Here is a 16,375-nt window from a genome sequence, read left to right as displayed (position 1 = left end):
AAGAGCGCATCAAAGGGAGGCGAAAGGAATAGCGAGTGAGAAGAGGGAAAGAAACTAAACATTTCCACATGAACGACATAGGGATATCAATCTATTAAATCAAAGGCTGGCTTGCCTGTAGAGCAAGAGGATATAATAACAATAGCATAATTCACAAAAGACAAAGACAACGCCTGCGTTCCGATTGCCCGTCTAGGTACCTAACAGTATCTAGGCGGCGGACCTTGTTGTGCCCCGCTAGCATAATATTCCATCGCCAGTCCATCGCTATGTGGTGCTGTTGGCCCTGTTGGCCCTCCTGGCACTTGAGGTCCCGTTGAGTACCCCGTTGGGGGTCCCATTGGCGGCCCTGCTGTCGGTCCAGCCACGTGGCTTTGGGCAAGCTCCTCCGGTACATAGTCGCTAGGGCTCGGTCCCGTGGGCGCCTGCATTCCAGCGGGAGCCTGATCGAAAGGCTTGTCGCCTTGCGCCGAGTGAATCGTATGCATTAACATCCTCACCGAAGGATGATTAGACGAAACTTGGCCTTTCAGGATGTCTTGGACAGGGATCTTCCGGCCATAAAATTGCTCGTTCTCATCCATTCGTTCGATAACAACCGTTCCGTCCACCTGCACACCGGCATAGAAACCTCGACTCTTGACGTATGTCCAGATGGGTGCGCGACGGGTGTGCACTTCCGATTCCAACACTCCTCCTATTCCAACAGGACCGGCAGCGACGCTAATCTCGCTACCCAGGGTAACGCGGACCTTCGTGAAAGCTTCCAGCGCCTCGTATGTATTGATCACCATGACACAGTCGTAAATGTCTGCGCCAACGAGGAACCCGAGTCCTGCCGTATGCAGCAGAATCCCAGAGGGTGCACTCCATTCACCAGTCTCTGGGACCCTGGCCAGCAGGATTCCGCTGCCTCCAGCACCGCTGAACCATAGCCCCGTTCTCATGGCAGTGAAGATCACCAAACCCTTGGCCTGTCGGATAACCTCTGATGGGATCTTCTTTAACACTTTCGGCTTTCCAACCGGTTTGTCGATTTGCTTTTTAGAGGCATTATTCCCTTGTGTCGGCGGAGGCGTTGACTGTGCGGATTCTTCGACGTAAACTCCATCTTTACAGAAGCTTCGCAGAATGCGAGCGACCTTCTCGCTTTCTTTGTCTAGCGTCATCGGCCAGAAGGCTTCGGAGCCAAGCTTGTTGCTAAGACGGTTCACGGGCGCACCGAGCTTGTCTAGAGCGTCCCAGGCTTTGTCGAAGTTTTTCTTGCCGATGTTTTTGGTTTTGGACCACATGGTCCCTTGGGAGGTTGTGGCTTGAGACATGTGGATGGTTAAGCTGTTTCGAATGGGGATTTGAATTGGCGAGAGGTTGATCAGGATCTGTATTTTGCTTAAGAATAGAGATTAAAAGATACGCAAGAAAGCGTCGACGTCGACACGTTATGTAGGGGAAATGAAAGCTGCCTAGAAGGAAACGCTGGAGGCTAAGCCTTCGGAATGTCGTCATGGCGTCCTCATCGGGACTAGCGTGCTTGAAAATAGAAAATGGCCCGTGGCGGTCTCCACGTGCCCCGCCGCCGAAGGATTCCGGCAAATTTACGAGTACGAGCGCGACGGCAGGGGCAGTTTTCTGTGCAGCCGAGATACAATCTCTGCATAGTCCTGCTCCTCCTCAGGCGTGATGACACCGTGTCGAACCAGGAAATCAAGCATGACACATCCACTTGCTGGTTTGAATCGGCCGCCCAGCAAAGCCTGCTTCACCTCGTCCGCATCCATCAAGTGGAAGGCTTCGATGTCGTTGTCCACTGGTTGGAAGACAACGTCGGGCTTCACTTTCATGTCGTAGACGTATAGAACCCCGGGATTAATCAGTCCCGGCTGACCTCCCGATCTTTCGTCGCTGATGTTGATCCAGGTCACCGTACCTGCGGCTCGTACATCCCTCCGCAGGTTGTCTTCCGACATTCCTGCCTCCTCGGTGGCTTCACGTAGCAGGCATTCTAACGGTCCCTCGCCCGTAGCCATCCCACCGGCAACGGTATTGTCCAAACAATTAGGGTACGTTGACTTGTTCGCATTCCGCTGAGGCACCCAGAATTTTATTCCTGAATCCGTTTGAGTGTACACGGTCATATGTACCCCGCGGCCAATAATCCCGAACATCGAAAAGGCAGAGCGATCTATCCCCACGGGGAACCGAGCGCCAACGATAGGGAATTGTTCGTCTCGTGGTCTCCCTAGGCCTGGCAAAGCCCCCGATTCTCGCGCGACGGCTACCTGTCTCTCAATGGCTTTAGAGCATTGACCTTGCCAATTCTGTTCCCCTTGAGGCCGCAAAAGATGAACTTCTTTCTTGTGGGATGTTGAGATCACGCGGAAATCCGATGTCCAAGGCATCTTTGACACAACCGAGTCGACCATCAGACCGTGTGGCCTAGGGTCTTCTGGAAGGAAGAACTTCCATAAGGAATCGTAGCTGTACTGTTGTTTATGTTGCGAGTCCTCATCTTCAGCGTAGGGAAAGCTATGCCAGGTCAGTTGGGACTGTTCATATATATCACAGCTCTGGTGGTATCTTACTTGTCACAGTCCCGGACGACATCCAACCATTTGCCCATTTCGTTGTTCTTGGTGGTTCGGTCACTTGTCACTGTCAGGGTGAAGGCGGGGCGAGAAAATTGTTGGCGTGGAAATCACACACTATGCCTGATTAGGTAAGGTCACTTAGGACACCAGACAGAGTATATATCTTTTTACTACTAGCACTCCCACTCTTTGTCCCTTTAACTTATTTTCTTTAGCTTACAGTCACTCTTTATATAATTTGTTTTTGAAATACGTGAGAAGCAGATTCGGTTCTTGCTGGGACTGGGCTTGGTGTTCACGAAGAATGCGCATGCCAGAGTTAGGGTGGATAGCAAAGCTGCGAGAACTACGACGGCATTTTGCGTAGTGAATGAAGTGCAGGTTCTAGTAGAGCATGGATAGGCTGATGCATAAAAGGGCTTATAGATCCATCCATTTATACATATAAATGTCGCGGCCATGTAAGTTAGCAGATACCCCCGAAAGCCATTGGTTCTGTCAAGGAATTTCCCAAGCCTCCCTCTCTGGATCCTGTATCCTCGCCAACTCCAAAAGTAACCGATACGTATACACCGTCATATCCACGTCACGCAAAGCCTGAAAGAACCATTTCCGACCCTGCTCCGCGATTTCCTGCGCCCGTGCCTGCCCAGCTGTTGTCGAAGTTAAGTACGAGACTAGCTCGGGCAGCTCCTCCATTCCAAGACTGACAGGAATGTAGTGGACCCACGGCACGAGCCGGTCGTCATGCCACTCACGGAATATAGTCTGCTTAAGGGGCGTCGACCGTGAGGCCAGAAGCTTGTAGTATCGACCGCTGATACCGTTTCCGTCGAGATCGAAGACGAGTCGCGAGCCTAGTGCGCCGTCCTTGTCGGCCCACGACTGTGTGGTGAAGTATTGTCGCTGGGCGCGACAGGAGGAAGGTGAGCATTGGGTGATGCGTGTGAAAGCGACGTCGAAGAGACGGCTGTTGAGGAATGAGGAATGTGTGGAGGTGATGGTCGCCTCGCCGTTGTGATTGTCTATTTCTCGAAGGTAGAGATGATCCTTCTGGTCGAGGTTCTGGGCGAGCTGGACGAATCGCTGGCGATGGTGATGCTGCCATTGAGTGTCTGGACCGGCAAATCCGCCGGTAGTAGACCCCATCCAGTATAGCTGATTGCGCTTTCGTGCCCAAGGGACGTCGTGGGCGCTGTTGTTGTTATAACGGAACTCGGGCTGCAGGTATGCCGGGCTGGGGTACAAAATATCTGCCATGGTGGATGGTGCGCCGGTGGAAAAGATTGGCACGGGGCCTTGGAATGGTAGAAAGCTCGTCGGGCTAATGGCCAGACCGTGCATGCTGCGGTATTCGGGGTGGCGACAGAGGTCTATAGCCGATGACAGATTCGAGATGAATGGGAGAATTGATGGGGTTTCTGTGTGTGCGTCGGGATATGCACCTGTGTGTTCAGACGAAGAAGAGCAAAATTCTGTCAGAGTGTCCCAGGTTGTCTTTCCCGAGATGTCGGATAAATTAAAGAAATCAGCACGGTTATTACTCTGCTCATGATATGCGCTTTCTGACTCTGCTGGTTGTGGTGGAATGAGGACCCTCGGTTCGTCCAGGTGGTTGACCAAAAACTTGACATCGGGGAGGACACCCGGGAGTTGATGCAAGAGGCTATCGAATAGGTGATTAATGTCTCTGTCCGACTTGCGAAAGGGATGGCTACATTGTGTTGTAGCCTCACGACCTGAAAAGACACAGAGCCACAGGTCAGCTCCTGGTGCACGTTGCGCCTGATCCACGACGTCGAGAACCTGTCTTCCGCTCAGTCTCCAGAACGGCGAGATACCCTGATAGATGGTATCGAAGTCATCCATGATAGGGGACTGGTGGGAACGCGCAAATCTGTACCAGTCGTTGAAGCCTGGTGGCGGATGGACGTGATACCGACGACGATACTCGTCTGCCGCGCCAGTGAGGTTCTTGGACTGTCTCTGGATTAGAGCGTCGAATTTCACCTGGGATTTGAGGATTAGGTCCTCCACAGGATGTTTCTGTGAGTGTATCAAAGAAGATTGTACCATCCGAATGGCAATCATGTTGGCAGCGTAAGGGAACAGAGCGATGAGAGAGAAGAAGAGGCAGAGGGCTGATTTTGCCTTCGCTCGCTTCGGAATTATGCAAGCAATCTGGCTCAGGACAAGAAGAATTGCCACTACGTGAGAGGCGGCTTCCAAGTCGGACGACTGCGTGAAGGGGTCGCGAGTTGCTATGATGCTGAATGTTTCTGTCAGTGTGATAGTATGCCACGAAAAGTACCGAGCCTACATGGGATCAGTTAGTATTGTATCGAGAAAAGTGATATTGACGTACGGCATAAACTATAGAATAAAGCTTCAAAGCTTTCACCAACCCCATTGTCCCTGTTCGCATAGGGTCAGCAGGAGGGAAGCCAAAGACAACCGTCTCTATTCCTAGTACGACCACCAAAATAGCCACAACACGGATAGCATGAGATTTGATTTCATGCTCAAAATAGAAAGGTTGAGGAATATTTAGAGTCCACCGGCGATTGCTGGACACGACGGCGATATAGGCAATCAGAAGAGCAGCGACCGGAAAGATTGAGAGCACATTGCTTCGAATGTCCCAATTAGACAGTGTGCCAACGGCGAACAAACCCACTATGGCTGAGACCCAGATCGTGCTTGAACAGGGAAAGAAGATGCTTGGATCGTGTCCTACGATGGCATGAGGCTCGACTCTAAAACAATACTTCTGAACAATCAATAGCAACGGTGTTAGTACCGGCTTTAGAAAGGTTAGCTGTATATGTTCGGGATAACACTGATGTGTAAGGCTTACGAAGAATCCAATCAGGCCAAACTCCGCTCGAAACCAGCAAAACCCAGCAACGCTCGAGGCAACTAGCCATAGAGTTACTATGGATGTAGGTAGAGTCTCGGGGTTTTTGATGGGATTCGATTCGAGGGTTCCTTGAATCTTCGAAGGTCCTTTCGTCTTAGTAAACAATGGAAGCAGTAGCCATCCTAGGATTTCAGAGCAAAGCTCTGTCTGTCTGGCAGTTAGGCGTTCCGCAAGTATACTGCATAACAGAGTAAGCCCAATTGATCTGGTGATCGGGTCAACATGAACGTGTTCATAACGGAAGTTCCACATTGACGATCAAGAAACTGAATACCGGGAATCAAAGGCTCCATGTAGAAATGTTCTATTGACCCAGGATAAAAGACATTAGGAATCAGACACATTCAGGTCGCAATTTCCCTGGTAATCCGCTGCCAACCAGGATAATCACTTGGCATGACTACAAACCTTTCCTGTTTCTTCTTTTCTTTGTTTGTCGGTTTCGGATCTTTGGTGGTTGCCTAAGATGGCTACCAACTATTGAGGTCCTTTCTTCTCCAATTCGTCGTTCGCTCGAGGGTGACCGGAATGCCCATCCAACACCATAGTCAAGCTGGGCTTTTGGCCGGTCTCTCCAGCCCAGATTGGGTTTTAATGAGACTTCCGCCATGAGTACTCTAGTATCAAAGATACAGGAGTAAAGAATGAAGGCTACGCAGACCGCTGGCTAATTAAACCCACTAAGGGTCGCTTGCGCACTAAGCTATATTTGGAGGCGAGTAGCGAGTGTCAGGGGTCCAACACCTATAATCTTGGTATTATTGAAAGTCTCTTTCTAGTCGGGTCTAGGCGACCCTCGTGCCCCGTCCTCACATGTGTGCGATTGAGAGAGGGGGGTGCGGTTCTAAATAATCAATTCATCATTATTCAGTCACTCTACAAAGCTCAATAGCCGATTGTCGATATTTTTACCGCCTGGAAGTTGGGAATAGCAGCGACTAGGGAGTTAATGCAATTCCTTTCCTTCGGATCATATGAGTGATATCAGTCATAATTCATATCTAACGAGCACTGCCTCTTAAGGGCATAAATTCAGCCAAAATAATAATACGATCTTCTAATACCCAAGAATTCCTAAACCTTCTCAACCTGCTCCTCAAACATATCACTCCCCAGATTCTTGCCATCACTCGCCCGCCTCGTAATCCCAGCTTCGGCAACAATACTCCTGCCCTGTCCCCGTTTTCTCTCTTTGTGAAGCTCCTTAGAAAGCTTCACGGGTCCCTTGTCCGGGTTCGTAAAGAGGAAGTCAATTTCCTCTAGTGTGAAGTTCGCAGTCTCCGGATAGAAGAAGTACACCAGCGGCACGAAAGCAAAGTTAGTGCACATGAAGATCAAGTACGCTTTCCATTGCAGACGGTTGATAATCACAGGGGTGATCATGACGACGAAGAAATTCTTTGCCTCCCAGTCAGTACATACAGCCCTACTGGAGGGATTATTGGAAGACGACTCACCCAGATCCAGTTAGAAGAGGTACCCACGGCCGTCCCCTTAGCTCTGGCGTGAAGAGGTAAAATCTCTGGGACATAGCACCATGGGATACAATTGACAGAGGCACCAAAGATGAGCATGAAGATGAAGAAAAACGCGATCGAAGCCGACGCAGTGGGCTTCTCAACGTCTGTTCCCTTGAAGCTGAGTAGAATCGAGACCATCATCATGCAAATTCCCAGTCCGAATGAACCCCAGATCATAGGCGCTCTTCGACCGACCTTGTCGACGAACAACACAGGGAATAAACTGCCAACGGCGAACATAATCTGAACGCATCCGCCGATAACGAGGGAGAGGTTTTTGCTGAGACCGACATTGTTGCTGAGAACGGTAGGAATGAAGTACCTGTTTCTGGTCAGTGGCACAGTTCAAAAGGGGCATGAAGGGCCAAGTTTACTGACACGAGGAGGTTAATACCGCCGATTTGGTTCATAAATTGCATTCCGTAGGCGAGTAGACTGGTACAGTTAATTCCTTTTCCTTCCCCTCATGGATTTGAAGATGATTTGGATACTCACACTCGATAACCCGTGGAAACTTCATCCTTTCTGAAGATATTTCTGGTTCGATCAGTTGCCCTCCTTTCTTCGGTACCTATAGTTCTAGTGTGAACTTACCTCCACTGATACTCTCCATGCTTTAACTCGACAGCAAGGGCATCGAGAATCTCGGCCTGCTCAGCCTGGATCTTCTCGTCGTCTTTAGGCCGACCGTACACGTCACTCAGGATTTGCAGGGCCTCCTCGTTGCGTCCCTCTTTATAACAGTATCTCGGAGATTCGGGAAGTCCAAAAACAAGCACGATGACGACCTGTGTCCATTAGTGACGAGTCCCACAAACTGCAGATGAAAGCAATTGGAAAAATACGAGCGAGAAAACACTCACGATAGCGAAAATCATCTGACACGCGATGGGAAGTCTCCAGGCAATCTGACCTCCAACAAAACTCATGCCATAGTCGAAAAAGTAACTGGTTCAGTTAGCACAATCTCAAGCACCCATCCTGGTAATCTCATCCGCACCTAACCACAATACCCACACCAACAAGCAATGGCTCACTGCAAACCATCTTTCCACGCTTCGAAGCCTCGCACAACTCCGATTGGTACATAGGCACAGTCGAGGTCTCAATTCCGGTGCCAATACCGGTGACAAATCGACCAACCATGAGATGAGGAACGGAGAAGGCGGATGTTTGCAACGCTGCGCCGATCTAATTATCGCTTTAGCAATTGGACTGAGGGCTGCGAGGTTTGGAGGAACCCACCAGAACCCAGACCATAGCCAACCACATAGCCTTACGCCGTCCAAGCCATTCGCCGATGAAGAAGTTCACAACACACCCAGAGAAACAGCCTAGGTTGTATATCGACACGATGATGCCCATTAAACTGTCATTGGGGCGGTTCATGGTGTCCAGAAAGTCATCGTTTTCCACAATTCCGGAGAATACGCCCTGATCGTAGCCTAGATGAGTTAGAGTTAGTAAACCATTTAAACAATATAGAACAAATCAGAAGTACTCACCAAATAGAATAAAGGCCATTCCACACGCCGTCCAAATTGCAGATTGCAGGACGGTCCCCGTCCCGAACATGTTAATCTGGACCATCTTGAGAACAAACCAATACTCCTTGGTACATCAAACCTCGAAATTCCTCCTTTCCGTAGTTGTGTGCAAACGATTGAAGTAGAAAGTTAAACAAGAATAAGAATACCACAACCTAATCCCATCCCGGTCGAAATCCACGTTCATATATACCAGTCCAAATCTAGAGTCCTAACAGCCCATCCCGCGCTGGTGTCACGCTGGCTTGTCCTCCCCGGTCCAAGTCCGGGGTGAGTGACAATCCCTCCCCAGATTTGGACTCCAGCCGGCCGCATGCGGAAACTCGAGCCACCAATTTCCCCGGAGTACAAGGTTACCCCGCATGGCCCTAAGCCTAAACAAGCATGATATGGGGAGCGATCGGCAGGCCCGAAGGAATGTGCCAATTGATGCTTCGTCGCTTGGATGCGCTGTTTTCTCCTTTTCTTATTTTTGTTTCTCCGACGTCATTGGCGCTCTAAGTGCTGAGTCGTGTGGATTCCTGCATTTGGCTTTTCTTGTCCATTGGAATCCCGGCTGTTGACTCGGTTGGCACTGTAGCATCGTACCACCATTTTAGCCTACTGTCCTTCTTAGCGGCGGTGGTGACGTTTTTCGCTTGGCAGTAAACACACAGAATAGCTCAAGACGTGGAGTTAGTAGTGACACTCAGCTCTACCCACCTCTCGTCATCGGGGAAGTTACAACCCGCTCTTGGCATTTTCCCACCGCCGCTATCGGTAATTGCGAGGCCATACCTACCGGGACATTGATCCTGCCATTTCTGCCTAAGGCCGCCGGTCGACCCCAGTCCCGGTCCCCACTTCCCACCCCCAGCTCCGACACACCTGATCTTCGTCTTCTACTTGCTGCATCTTACCTTGCCTGCATACACCTACCTCTTCCATCTATCAATCTCACCCTAGTACCATTTCTCCATCACCACGAGGCTCGGATAACGAGCGCCTACAATGAAAGAATGTTCCCCTTGCCATCACCACCCCAGAAGCGTCGACGCATTGACCAATCCCAATCCCACACACACCATCACTCTCTCTCTTTAGACGGTCAATCTCATCATTCACCATCATCCATATCCACACCTACTGCAGCTGCACCCTCTACACTCCCTGAAACCGGTCCGGGGGCCGAGAATAGCAACCTGTCCCCTTCTCACCATCAGCCGCCAATCCAAGAAGGCAGTCACAACCATACTAATGCCAATAATCCCGAATGGCACCACCACCACAATCAGCATGATTACACCCCCTCCGCTCCACAAATTCACGCTCACAGTCAAAACCATAACCAGGGTCAGAGCTACAGCTCACCCGCCTCGATCGGCGGAAGCGTCGCTGGCGGGCCGGGGAGCGGAGCAGGTGGTAGTACCGGAGGAGGAGCCTTCCACTCGCCTGCAGGCGGCTGGTCGCAGGACGGATTCTCGCAAGATCCTGGATTTCTAGCCTCTCAGGAAGAATTGCGGTGTATCTTATTTTCCCTCGCGCATTCGGCGGTCCCGACCCGAGTCGGAAGTTTGAGTCCCGATCTTGCCCATGATCAGCAACACCGTCAACTGCATGATCAAGACCTAATTGAAACTGATACGAGGAGGAGAAAGCGGCGAGGGGATGGATCGTCGTTACGCGCACGCGCACCGGTTTCAAGCGTGAAGAGAATCGGGTACTTGAAGAATTATGTTGCGCAGGTGGCGCCTTGGGTGAGTTCATTTTCCCCTTTTTTTTCGCTTCTTCTTCTTCCCCAATCTTTCTCTCACCTATTGCTTAATCGTTCGACTACTCTACACCTGTTGAACATATCCTGTGTTACGTTCCATTGTCCTTGTATCTCTATGCACCAATTATGCCACGCCCCCTAACCACATCCCCCAACATGCAAATCCCTATCTAACCAAAGAAAGCTCGACATGTTCGACTCCCAACACACATTCCAACAACAAATGCCCGCCTTAGCACGAACATTCCCCGCCCTCTCCTACGCCATCCTCGCAATCTCCGCGCGCCAAATGGAACGCAAAAAAGGAGTCCAGGATTTCTTCGACAGTCTCGAGCTCTACCAAGAGGCCATCCGACTTCTCAGTCCCGTGCTGCAGGTCCGCGATCCGAAGATCGTCGCGGCGTGCGTGCTGCTCTGCTGTTTGGAGATGATGTCGGCAAGGGCGCAGGACTGGCGGCGGCATTTGGAGGGCTGTGCGGCATTGTTCGATGCGTTTGGGATTCATGGGTTTAGTAAGGGGTTGTTGCAGGCTGTGTTTTGGTGTTATGCTAGGATGGGTGAGTCGAACTTTTCTACCTTCTTATTGAACTTTCCATATAGCGTTATGCTGGGATGTATGTGATTTCTAATTCGTCTTAGATCTGTGTGGAGCACTTATATCCGATGGCACTCAAACGACGCTTTTGCATCCATCCAAGTGGCTTCCCCCAGGATGTCATGAAGGTGATGCGTACCGGATGTTCAACGAAGCGAAAAGCGCAGATATGCATGCCAACTACGCAGTATATCTGTGTATGAGAGCGACAGAGCTCGTTTCCGATCGGACCAAGTTCGTGGAACTCGGAGAAGACAATGGTTGCACAGCGCAGGTATTTGCCTCTAAATGGCTTCAGCTCTGGAGTGAGCTACAATGTTGGTTTTCCGAGCGCCCGAACGAATTGGTTCCAGTTCAAACAGTCAACCGCAAACCTTTTCCACATATCTTCTTCATCCACTGGGCGGCGATCTCTTCAAATCAACTTTATCATACAGCATGCATTCTGCTGCTAAAAACAATGCCTAAAGGCACCAGGCTGCCCCGATCGCCTACGCTGTCGCTGCTGTGGCATGCGCGTCGAGTCTGTGGCATCTCCTTGGCGAATCCACACCAGGGATGTCTGAACAATGCCATCCAACCCCTCTGGATTGCGGGCCGACTTTTCAGCCATATAACTGAACATCAGCAGATCATCCAGTTGATCCGACACATCGAGGCCGAAACCGGATGGGGGATGTGTTGGCGAATTCGGGACTTGGAAATTGCGTGGGGCTACGACACTCGTCGCAGCGCAAGAAATAGCCACACAAGACCGTATCCCATCCCGCTGCAATCGTAGGGTTAATTCAGAAACATTTTCAGAGCAATATGCTCAAGCTCCGTCGGAAAATGACCAGTCCTCCCGGAGATGTGTCAAATGCTCGCCAACATCCCAGCCGGTCACCATTTTGATACGCTCAAAACCATGCAAAATCTCCTTTTGCTGAGATTCGTGAGTCATAAGTCTAGCAGCTATAAGGAAAGAAGCCAGCAAGCAGGGATCCCAGCATTCGCGACGGTCATTGTTCAGTGCAATCCCACAAATGCGTTGCGCGTGCCATAGCGGAGAAGAAAATCGAGAGGGGGCGTTGTGTAGTAAGACCGTCCGAGGTTTTGACTGGAGCAACAATAGCATGGCCGTGTGGTACAGCTGGTTTCCAAATACGCCAGCTCCATTTGCAAACAACAAGAGGGGAAAGCCACCCTCCGGATAGAATATCTGGTCGTTCCCTTCAAGCTCTATCATTGGCTGGAATTCAAGTGGGCGCAGATGATACCATTGACCTAGTTCCTCGAATGCCTGCAACCAACTGTCCATTAATTGATGCGACGGAGGTGGCTGATTGGACATGTCCTCTGGGTGGCATATCACCAAAGTCTTCCCAACGATCCATAGTATGGAATGAGCATAGTGGCGAATTTTCTCATATGTGTCTTCAGAATGAGGTATCAGTGAGACATTGGGGACGGGGGACATAGGAAGTGGTAGTTGAATGCCACTATCGTTCGCCAGGGCCACTCCTAAATCTGTCTCGCGTCAAAAAGGAACCGAGCATCCTGTGCCAGGCTTCACTTACTCAATCGCAGCGTCAGCCAGTATAGAGCCGAATTAATATCATCGCCGTACGCATATTGAACCAATGATTGAATAGCGTCGGGGTATCCGTTTCTGGTCCAAGCTCTTGGAACATCCGTCACGAGGCATCGTACTTCCTCAAGAACGTATAGTAGGGTTGCTTCGGTAGAGTCGCCAAGCATGCTCATGTCGGCTATCGACTCGGTGAAGTCTGCTAGAAAGCTTCTTTCGGGGACACTCTGCACCATGCACGCCTTTGAGAGTCGCATCAGCGCGGAGAGGAGTTTTTCGGAGCCCATGGCTAATTGAAGTCCAGTGAGGCCAAACGGTTGTCGCATATCGCAAATATCGAGCTAGCAGAGAGCATGTGTTAGATCCCTGCATAAAATGGATATCTGAAGATCGGGCTCACCCAAGGAGCTACATGGTAGCGATAATGACGCAAGAGGTCGAGTCGATCAGATTCGGGTATCGAAAGATAGTCAATGGGTGGTGGAAGGACCGCCATGACCGCATTATCGTTATTCGGCGCATTGATAGAAGGAAACCTCATCGAGCCCGTGCCTTCTTTGCCCTCTGTATATGGGCTCGGCAAGGGAGACAATATCATATTCGGATCAAACTCGGAAAGGCCAGGCGTCGCTTCTCTGACGGTCGCCACATCATTCACGTTATTGCTGGATCCCAGTGCTAGCAGACCACGTACGGCAGACTCATCTCTGTCGCTGAACGTTGCGACAGACTGAAATTGTCCGCCGGGGATATGAACAGGCGATGGCAAATCCTGACTACTATCGAATATGATATCCCCATTGATTTCGCTACTACGTCGCGCATGTCCATCGTGGGTATCTCCATCATTACCTTTCAATCCAAGTGGTGCCTCGCTCTGAGGGACCGTAACATCTGTAGTCGGACTCAACACAGGCGACGGCGACTCATCCGTTGACGCATCACTAGTGCAGGCGAGGGGATCTTCGTTCACGAACTAACCTGTCATATCAGCATCAATGTCAAACCCCACCAAAAAGTAATCACCTGAATCTTCCCATAGCTGGCGTCTTTTTTCGGAGTTCGCAGCTCCTTCGCCGACACCGTATAAGTGTTCTTCGCGAGAAAAGACACTTGCAATCCATACTGACACACCAGGTTCTTATCGATGCAGTTCTGACAAGTTGGCTTTCCCTCGTCGCCTACCCAACGTAGACAGTTAGTGTTCAACTCAACCAACACTCTGAGGCACATAGCGTAAAGCAAAAACAAACACTCACATTTCCTCCGTCTTACCCGACAACGTAAACACCCCGTCCGACATCTCGTGAACTTGGTCGTCGACCGATTCGACGTGCCTGATTCCGCCATGAGTCGAAAAAGATGAGGAAATGCAACACATAAATGAAGGTGATGAAATGGTCGGTAGTTGAAGGTGCTGCAGAAAGCGATCACCAGACCTCTTAAGAGAGCAGGTGCAACCGCCAGGGTCACCTGCCCAAACAGGCCACGTTCCCGCGTGGGGTTTTCTTACCCCGCGGTTGGAACTACCGCGTTGGGATGCCGTGGGTCCACCCACGGAGTACTTGAACTTTACCCCGGATTTTGAGCCAGGGACGAAGTTAAATCTGCCGACCGGGGTGGAAGGGCCATGACTTGTGTCGGATTATGACATGGGGATACCCGTAGAGCCACCTTGTCTTATTCTATTTTCTGTCTCGCAACTTCTTGCGGCCTCCACCTGTCATTGAGTTTCGTGATTGGGAACATCCTCATGCCTTCTTCAGCAGGGACTATTTTTGCACTGTGCGCGGAACATAGTGCGTTTGGGTTGTGTTCGGTAGGCCCTTTGCTTATTGTAAATGGAGAGTATCAAATCGAAGAAGAAGAAAAGGAAAGGGGAAAGAACGAAAGAATTTTCAAAATTTAGAAAATATAGTATTGCAAATTGCATACGGTATATATGCCACCAATTGAGCAATTCGCCTTCAAACAAAAGTAGCTCCAAGTTATAAGGAAAGTCCATAAAAGCTATCATCATCTATAACACTCTCTATCGCTTGATGTCAAAGTTTGCTCTATTCATTCATGATCTATAACGTTGCCTCAACCTCATCCACCACCAACACCTTAATACTCCCGTTCCTGGTATCCGAGGAGAATCGCAAGGCCTCTTCAGCCTTTTCCAACGGAAAGACGTGCGAGACTAGTTTCTTCAAGTCCAGGATCCCTCCGCTCAGGCATGTAACTCCGGGCGCCCAGGTATCTCGGTAGCGGTTTATGAATCTCAAATCAATCTGTAAATCATCGTCAGTCAGCGGGCCATCAATAGATAAAAAAGAGACAAAATATGAGCCAGCAACCCACCTCCGCTAACGAAAGATGCATGAACGGCAAGTTGTTCATAATCGCCTTCCCAACCCCAATCACCATGACCGTACCGCCCCGGCGCGCCGTATAAGCTGCCGTGCAGACACTGCTCTCCACGCCCGTGCATTCCAACACAGTCTCGGGTGCGAAGTATTCTTCGTCTCCAAATAATTTTCGGATGCCGGCCGCGTTGCCTTGGGCGTCTAGTGACGTATCAACCTGGTAGGTAAGACAGGACGGGACGAACTCTTTCGCGAAGGCTAGTCGGCGGGGTTCAAGATCTGTGACGACGATGGGGTGGGCTCCGGATGCGCGCGCAGCTGCTAAGGCAATAAGACCGATGGGACCAGCACCGCAAACGACTACACCTCGTCCGAGAGTGAGCCCAGCGGAGCGAATGCCGTGCATGACGACGGAAAGGGGCTCAAGGAGAGCTCCCTCGGCGAAGCTGACGTTATCGGGGAGCCTAATTGATGTGCCGGTTAGGATATATGGCGACCGCGAAAGACACGAGGGATTGGACGTACTTGTGAACCCATTTTGCCGGATGGACTTTATATCGCTGCATGGTGCCAGCATAGGGGTAAACACCGGCGAACTGAACATCTTCGCAAAGATTATAGCGGCCTTCGCTGCACAGAAAGCAGCTGTCACAGGGAACACCCGGCTCGAGTGCAACTCCGTCACCTGTTTCTATGTCAGCGACCTCCGATAGTATTAAGAAAGCGATTTCAAGAAATTCGCCTACCAGGCGATAGACCCTTCACCCCCGGACCACACTTCAAAACAACACCCGAGGCTTCATGTCCAACTATGCAATCGCCCTCGAAAACCAAGGATCCAATGCGACCGGTTTTCCAGAAGTGAACATCTGACCTACGAGCCAAATTAATTAGCTCTACTCGACACTTCAATAACAATGTCTTCGATTTCGGTCGCATACCCGCAAATCCCAGTAGCCTTGATCTGCAACAACACCTCGCCTTCCTGCGGGGCGTACACAGGAGCGTCGACTTGTTTTAAATTATGGTCTGCAGTCACCTGCAACGAAGGATTGGAAAATGGCGGATGGATCAATTTGCTGTGGGACTTGAGCGGATGGCTGATGGCATCGCTCGAGAATCGGTCGCTCTCATCGACATGGTTGATAAGTTCTCCAGGAGCCATGATTATGAGGGAAGTAAATTGGAAGGAAAGCGAGTGAGATGGAGAGCAAAAGAAGGGGCGATGTGCAGTATTTATTAATCTGTTGACGCAGGTCGCAATGCAGAGAGTAACCGGTGGCTCAAGTTGCCGCATCGAGAATGTGGAGGAGCATGAAGAGTGGAACTCAAAGATGGGGTGAAGGAGAAGTATTTACTCCGGGGAATCGCCATGTTCGAACTTGATATGATGCTCTTGTATTTGCTTGATGTACATATATTTCCTTTCGCAATATTAAATGTCTTGGTCACTCAGTGCGCTTGTCTGGTTGCACTGTAAACACGTTCTGCTCTGCATATCTGAACCGCGTAACCAGAAAGCAGCACTATG

The 16,375-nt window shown here is 50.4% G+C and overlaps 8 protein-coding genes across 8 annotated transcripts; 1 reads left to right on the top strand and 7 right to left on the bottom strand.

Annotated features, from left to right (window-relative positions):
• Positions 1-200: 200 nt before the first annotated feature.
• LDX57_010035 (DUF500 and UBA/TS-N domain protein) lies at positions 201-1,292 on the bottom strand (the record flags this gene model as incomplete). The annotated part of the gene is made up of 1 exon (XM_046091777.1): positions 201-1,292. The coding sequence occupies one exon, from the start codon at positions 1,290-1,292 to the stop codon at positions 201-203; it is 1,092 nt and encodes a 363-aa protein (XP_045947754.1).
• Positions 1,293-1,595: 303 nt separating this feature from the next.
• LDX57_010034 (putative thiamine pyrophosphokinase) lies at positions 1,596-2,620 on the bottom strand (the record flags this gene model as incomplete). Its single annotated transcript, XM_046091776.1, has 2 exons — positions 1,596-2,526; positions 2,583-2,620. 2 exons carry the CDS (start codon positions 2,618-2,620, stop codon positions 1,596-1,598), a joined length of 969 nt encoding a protein of 322 aa, XP_045947753.1.
• Positions 2,621-2,838: 218 nt separating this feature from the next.
• Positions 2,839-4,649, bottom strand: LDX57_010033 (glycosyltransferase family 90 protein). Its single transcript, XM_046091775.1, has one exon. The coding sequence runs from the start codon at positions 4,455-4,457 to the stop codon at positions 3,087-3,089; it is 1,371 nt and encodes a 456-aa protein (XP_045947752.1). The 5' UTR covers positions 4,458-4,649; the 3' UTR covers positions 2,839-3,086.
• Positions 4,650-6,582: 1,933 nt separating this feature from the next.
• On the bottom strand, positions 6,583-8,618 carry LDX57_010032 (putative MFS sugar transporter; the record flags this gene model as incomplete). The annotated part of the gene is made up of 9 exons (XM_046091774.1): positions 6,583-6,906; positions 6,966-7,350; positions 7,407-7,463; positions 7,524-7,565; positions 7,623-7,816; positions 7,892-7,976; positions 8,029-8,219; positions 8,274-8,473; positions 8,534-8,618. 9 exons carry the CDS (start codon positions 8,616-8,618, stop codon positions 6,583-6,585), a joined length of 1,563 nt encoding a protein of 520 aa, XP_045947751.1.
• A 955-nt stretch (positions 8,619-9,573) lies between these two features.
• LDX57_010031 (putative C6 transcription factor) lies at positions 9,574-11,704 on the top strand (the record flags this gene model as incomplete). Its single annotated transcript, XM_046091773.1, has 3 exons — positions 9,574-10,311; positions 10,513-10,885; positions 10,968-11,704. The coding sequence occupies 3 exons, from the start codon at positions 9,574-9,576 to the stop codon at positions 11,702-11,704; spliced, it is 1,848 nt and encodes a 615-aa protein (XP_045947750.1).
• Positions 11,705-11,737: 33 nt separating this feature from the next.
• On the bottom strand, positions 11,738-12,382 carry LDX57_010030 (uncharacterized protein; the record flags this gene model as incomplete). Its single annotated transcript, XM_046091772.1, has 1 exon — positions 11,738-12,382. The coding sequence occupies one exon, from the start codon at positions 12,380-12,382 to the stop codon at positions 11,738-11,740; it is 645 nt and encodes a 214-aa protein (XP_045947749.1).
• Positions 12,383-12,474: 92 nt separating this feature from the next.
• On the bottom strand, positions 12,475-13,738 carry LDX57_010029 (Zn(II)2Cys6 transcription factor domain-containing protein; the record flags this gene model as incomplete). The annotated part of the gene is made up of 3 exons (XM_046091771.1): positions 13,520-13,738; positions 12,894-13,469; positions 12,475-12,834 (listed from the first exon to the last, which is right to left on the bottom strand). Exons 1-3 carry the CDS (start codon positions 13,724-13,726, stop codon positions 12,475-12,477), a joined length of 1,143 nt encoding a protein of 380 aa, XP_045947748.1. The 5' UTR covers positions 13,727-13,738.
• Positions 13,739-14,327: 589 nt separating this feature from the next.
• Positions 14,328-16,369, bottom strand: LDX57_010028 (NAD(P)-dependent alcohol dehydrogenase). The gene is made up of 5 exons (XM_046091770.1): positions 15,786-16,369; positions 15,591-15,718; positions 15,370-15,529; positions 14,840-15,308; positions 14,328-14,769 (listed from the first exon to the last, which is right to left on the bottom strand). The coding sequence occupies exons 1-5, from the start codon at positions 16,139-16,141 to the stop codon at positions 14,566-14,568; spliced, it is 1,317 nt and encodes a 438-aa protein (XP_045947747.1). The 5' UTR covers positions 16,142-16,369; the 3' UTR covers positions 14,328-14,565.
• Between the last annotated feature and the right edge of the window lie 6 nt (positions 16,370-16,375).

Source organism: Aspergillus melleus, assembly GCF_016097325.1.
Source record: "Aspergillus melleus strain CBS 546.65 chromosome Unknown contig6, whole genome shotgun sequence".
Lineage (NCBI taxonomy): Eukaryota > Fungi > Ascomycota > Eurotiomycetes > Eurotiales > Aspergillaceae > Aspergillus > Aspergillus melleus.
The sequence above is the reverse complement of the archived record's forward strand: the minus strand, read 5'-3'. Positions and strand labels throughout refer to the sequence as shown.

What these genes read in the sequence shown, in the direction of transcription:
- LDX57_010033 (XM_046091775.1), bottom strand. Translation starts at nt 4,457, where the DNA reads ATGGATGACTTCGATACCATCTATCAGGGTATCTCGCCGTTCTGGAGA.
- LDX57_010028 (XM_046091770.1), bottom strand. Translation starts at nt 16,141, where the DNA reads ATGCGGCAACTTGAGCCACCGGTTACTCTCTGCATTGCGACCTGCGTC. An exon ending in AAGGCTACTGGGATTTGCGG is followed by an intron (nt 15,719 to 15,785) that starts GTATGCGACCGA and finishes TTTGGCTCGTAG; the next exon opens with GTCAGATGTTCACTTCTGGA. An exon ending in TGCATCTTTCGTTAGCGGAG is followed by an intron (nt 14,770 to 14,839) that starts GTGGGTTGCTGG and finishes GATGATTTACAG; the next exon opens with ATTGATTTGAGATTCATAAA.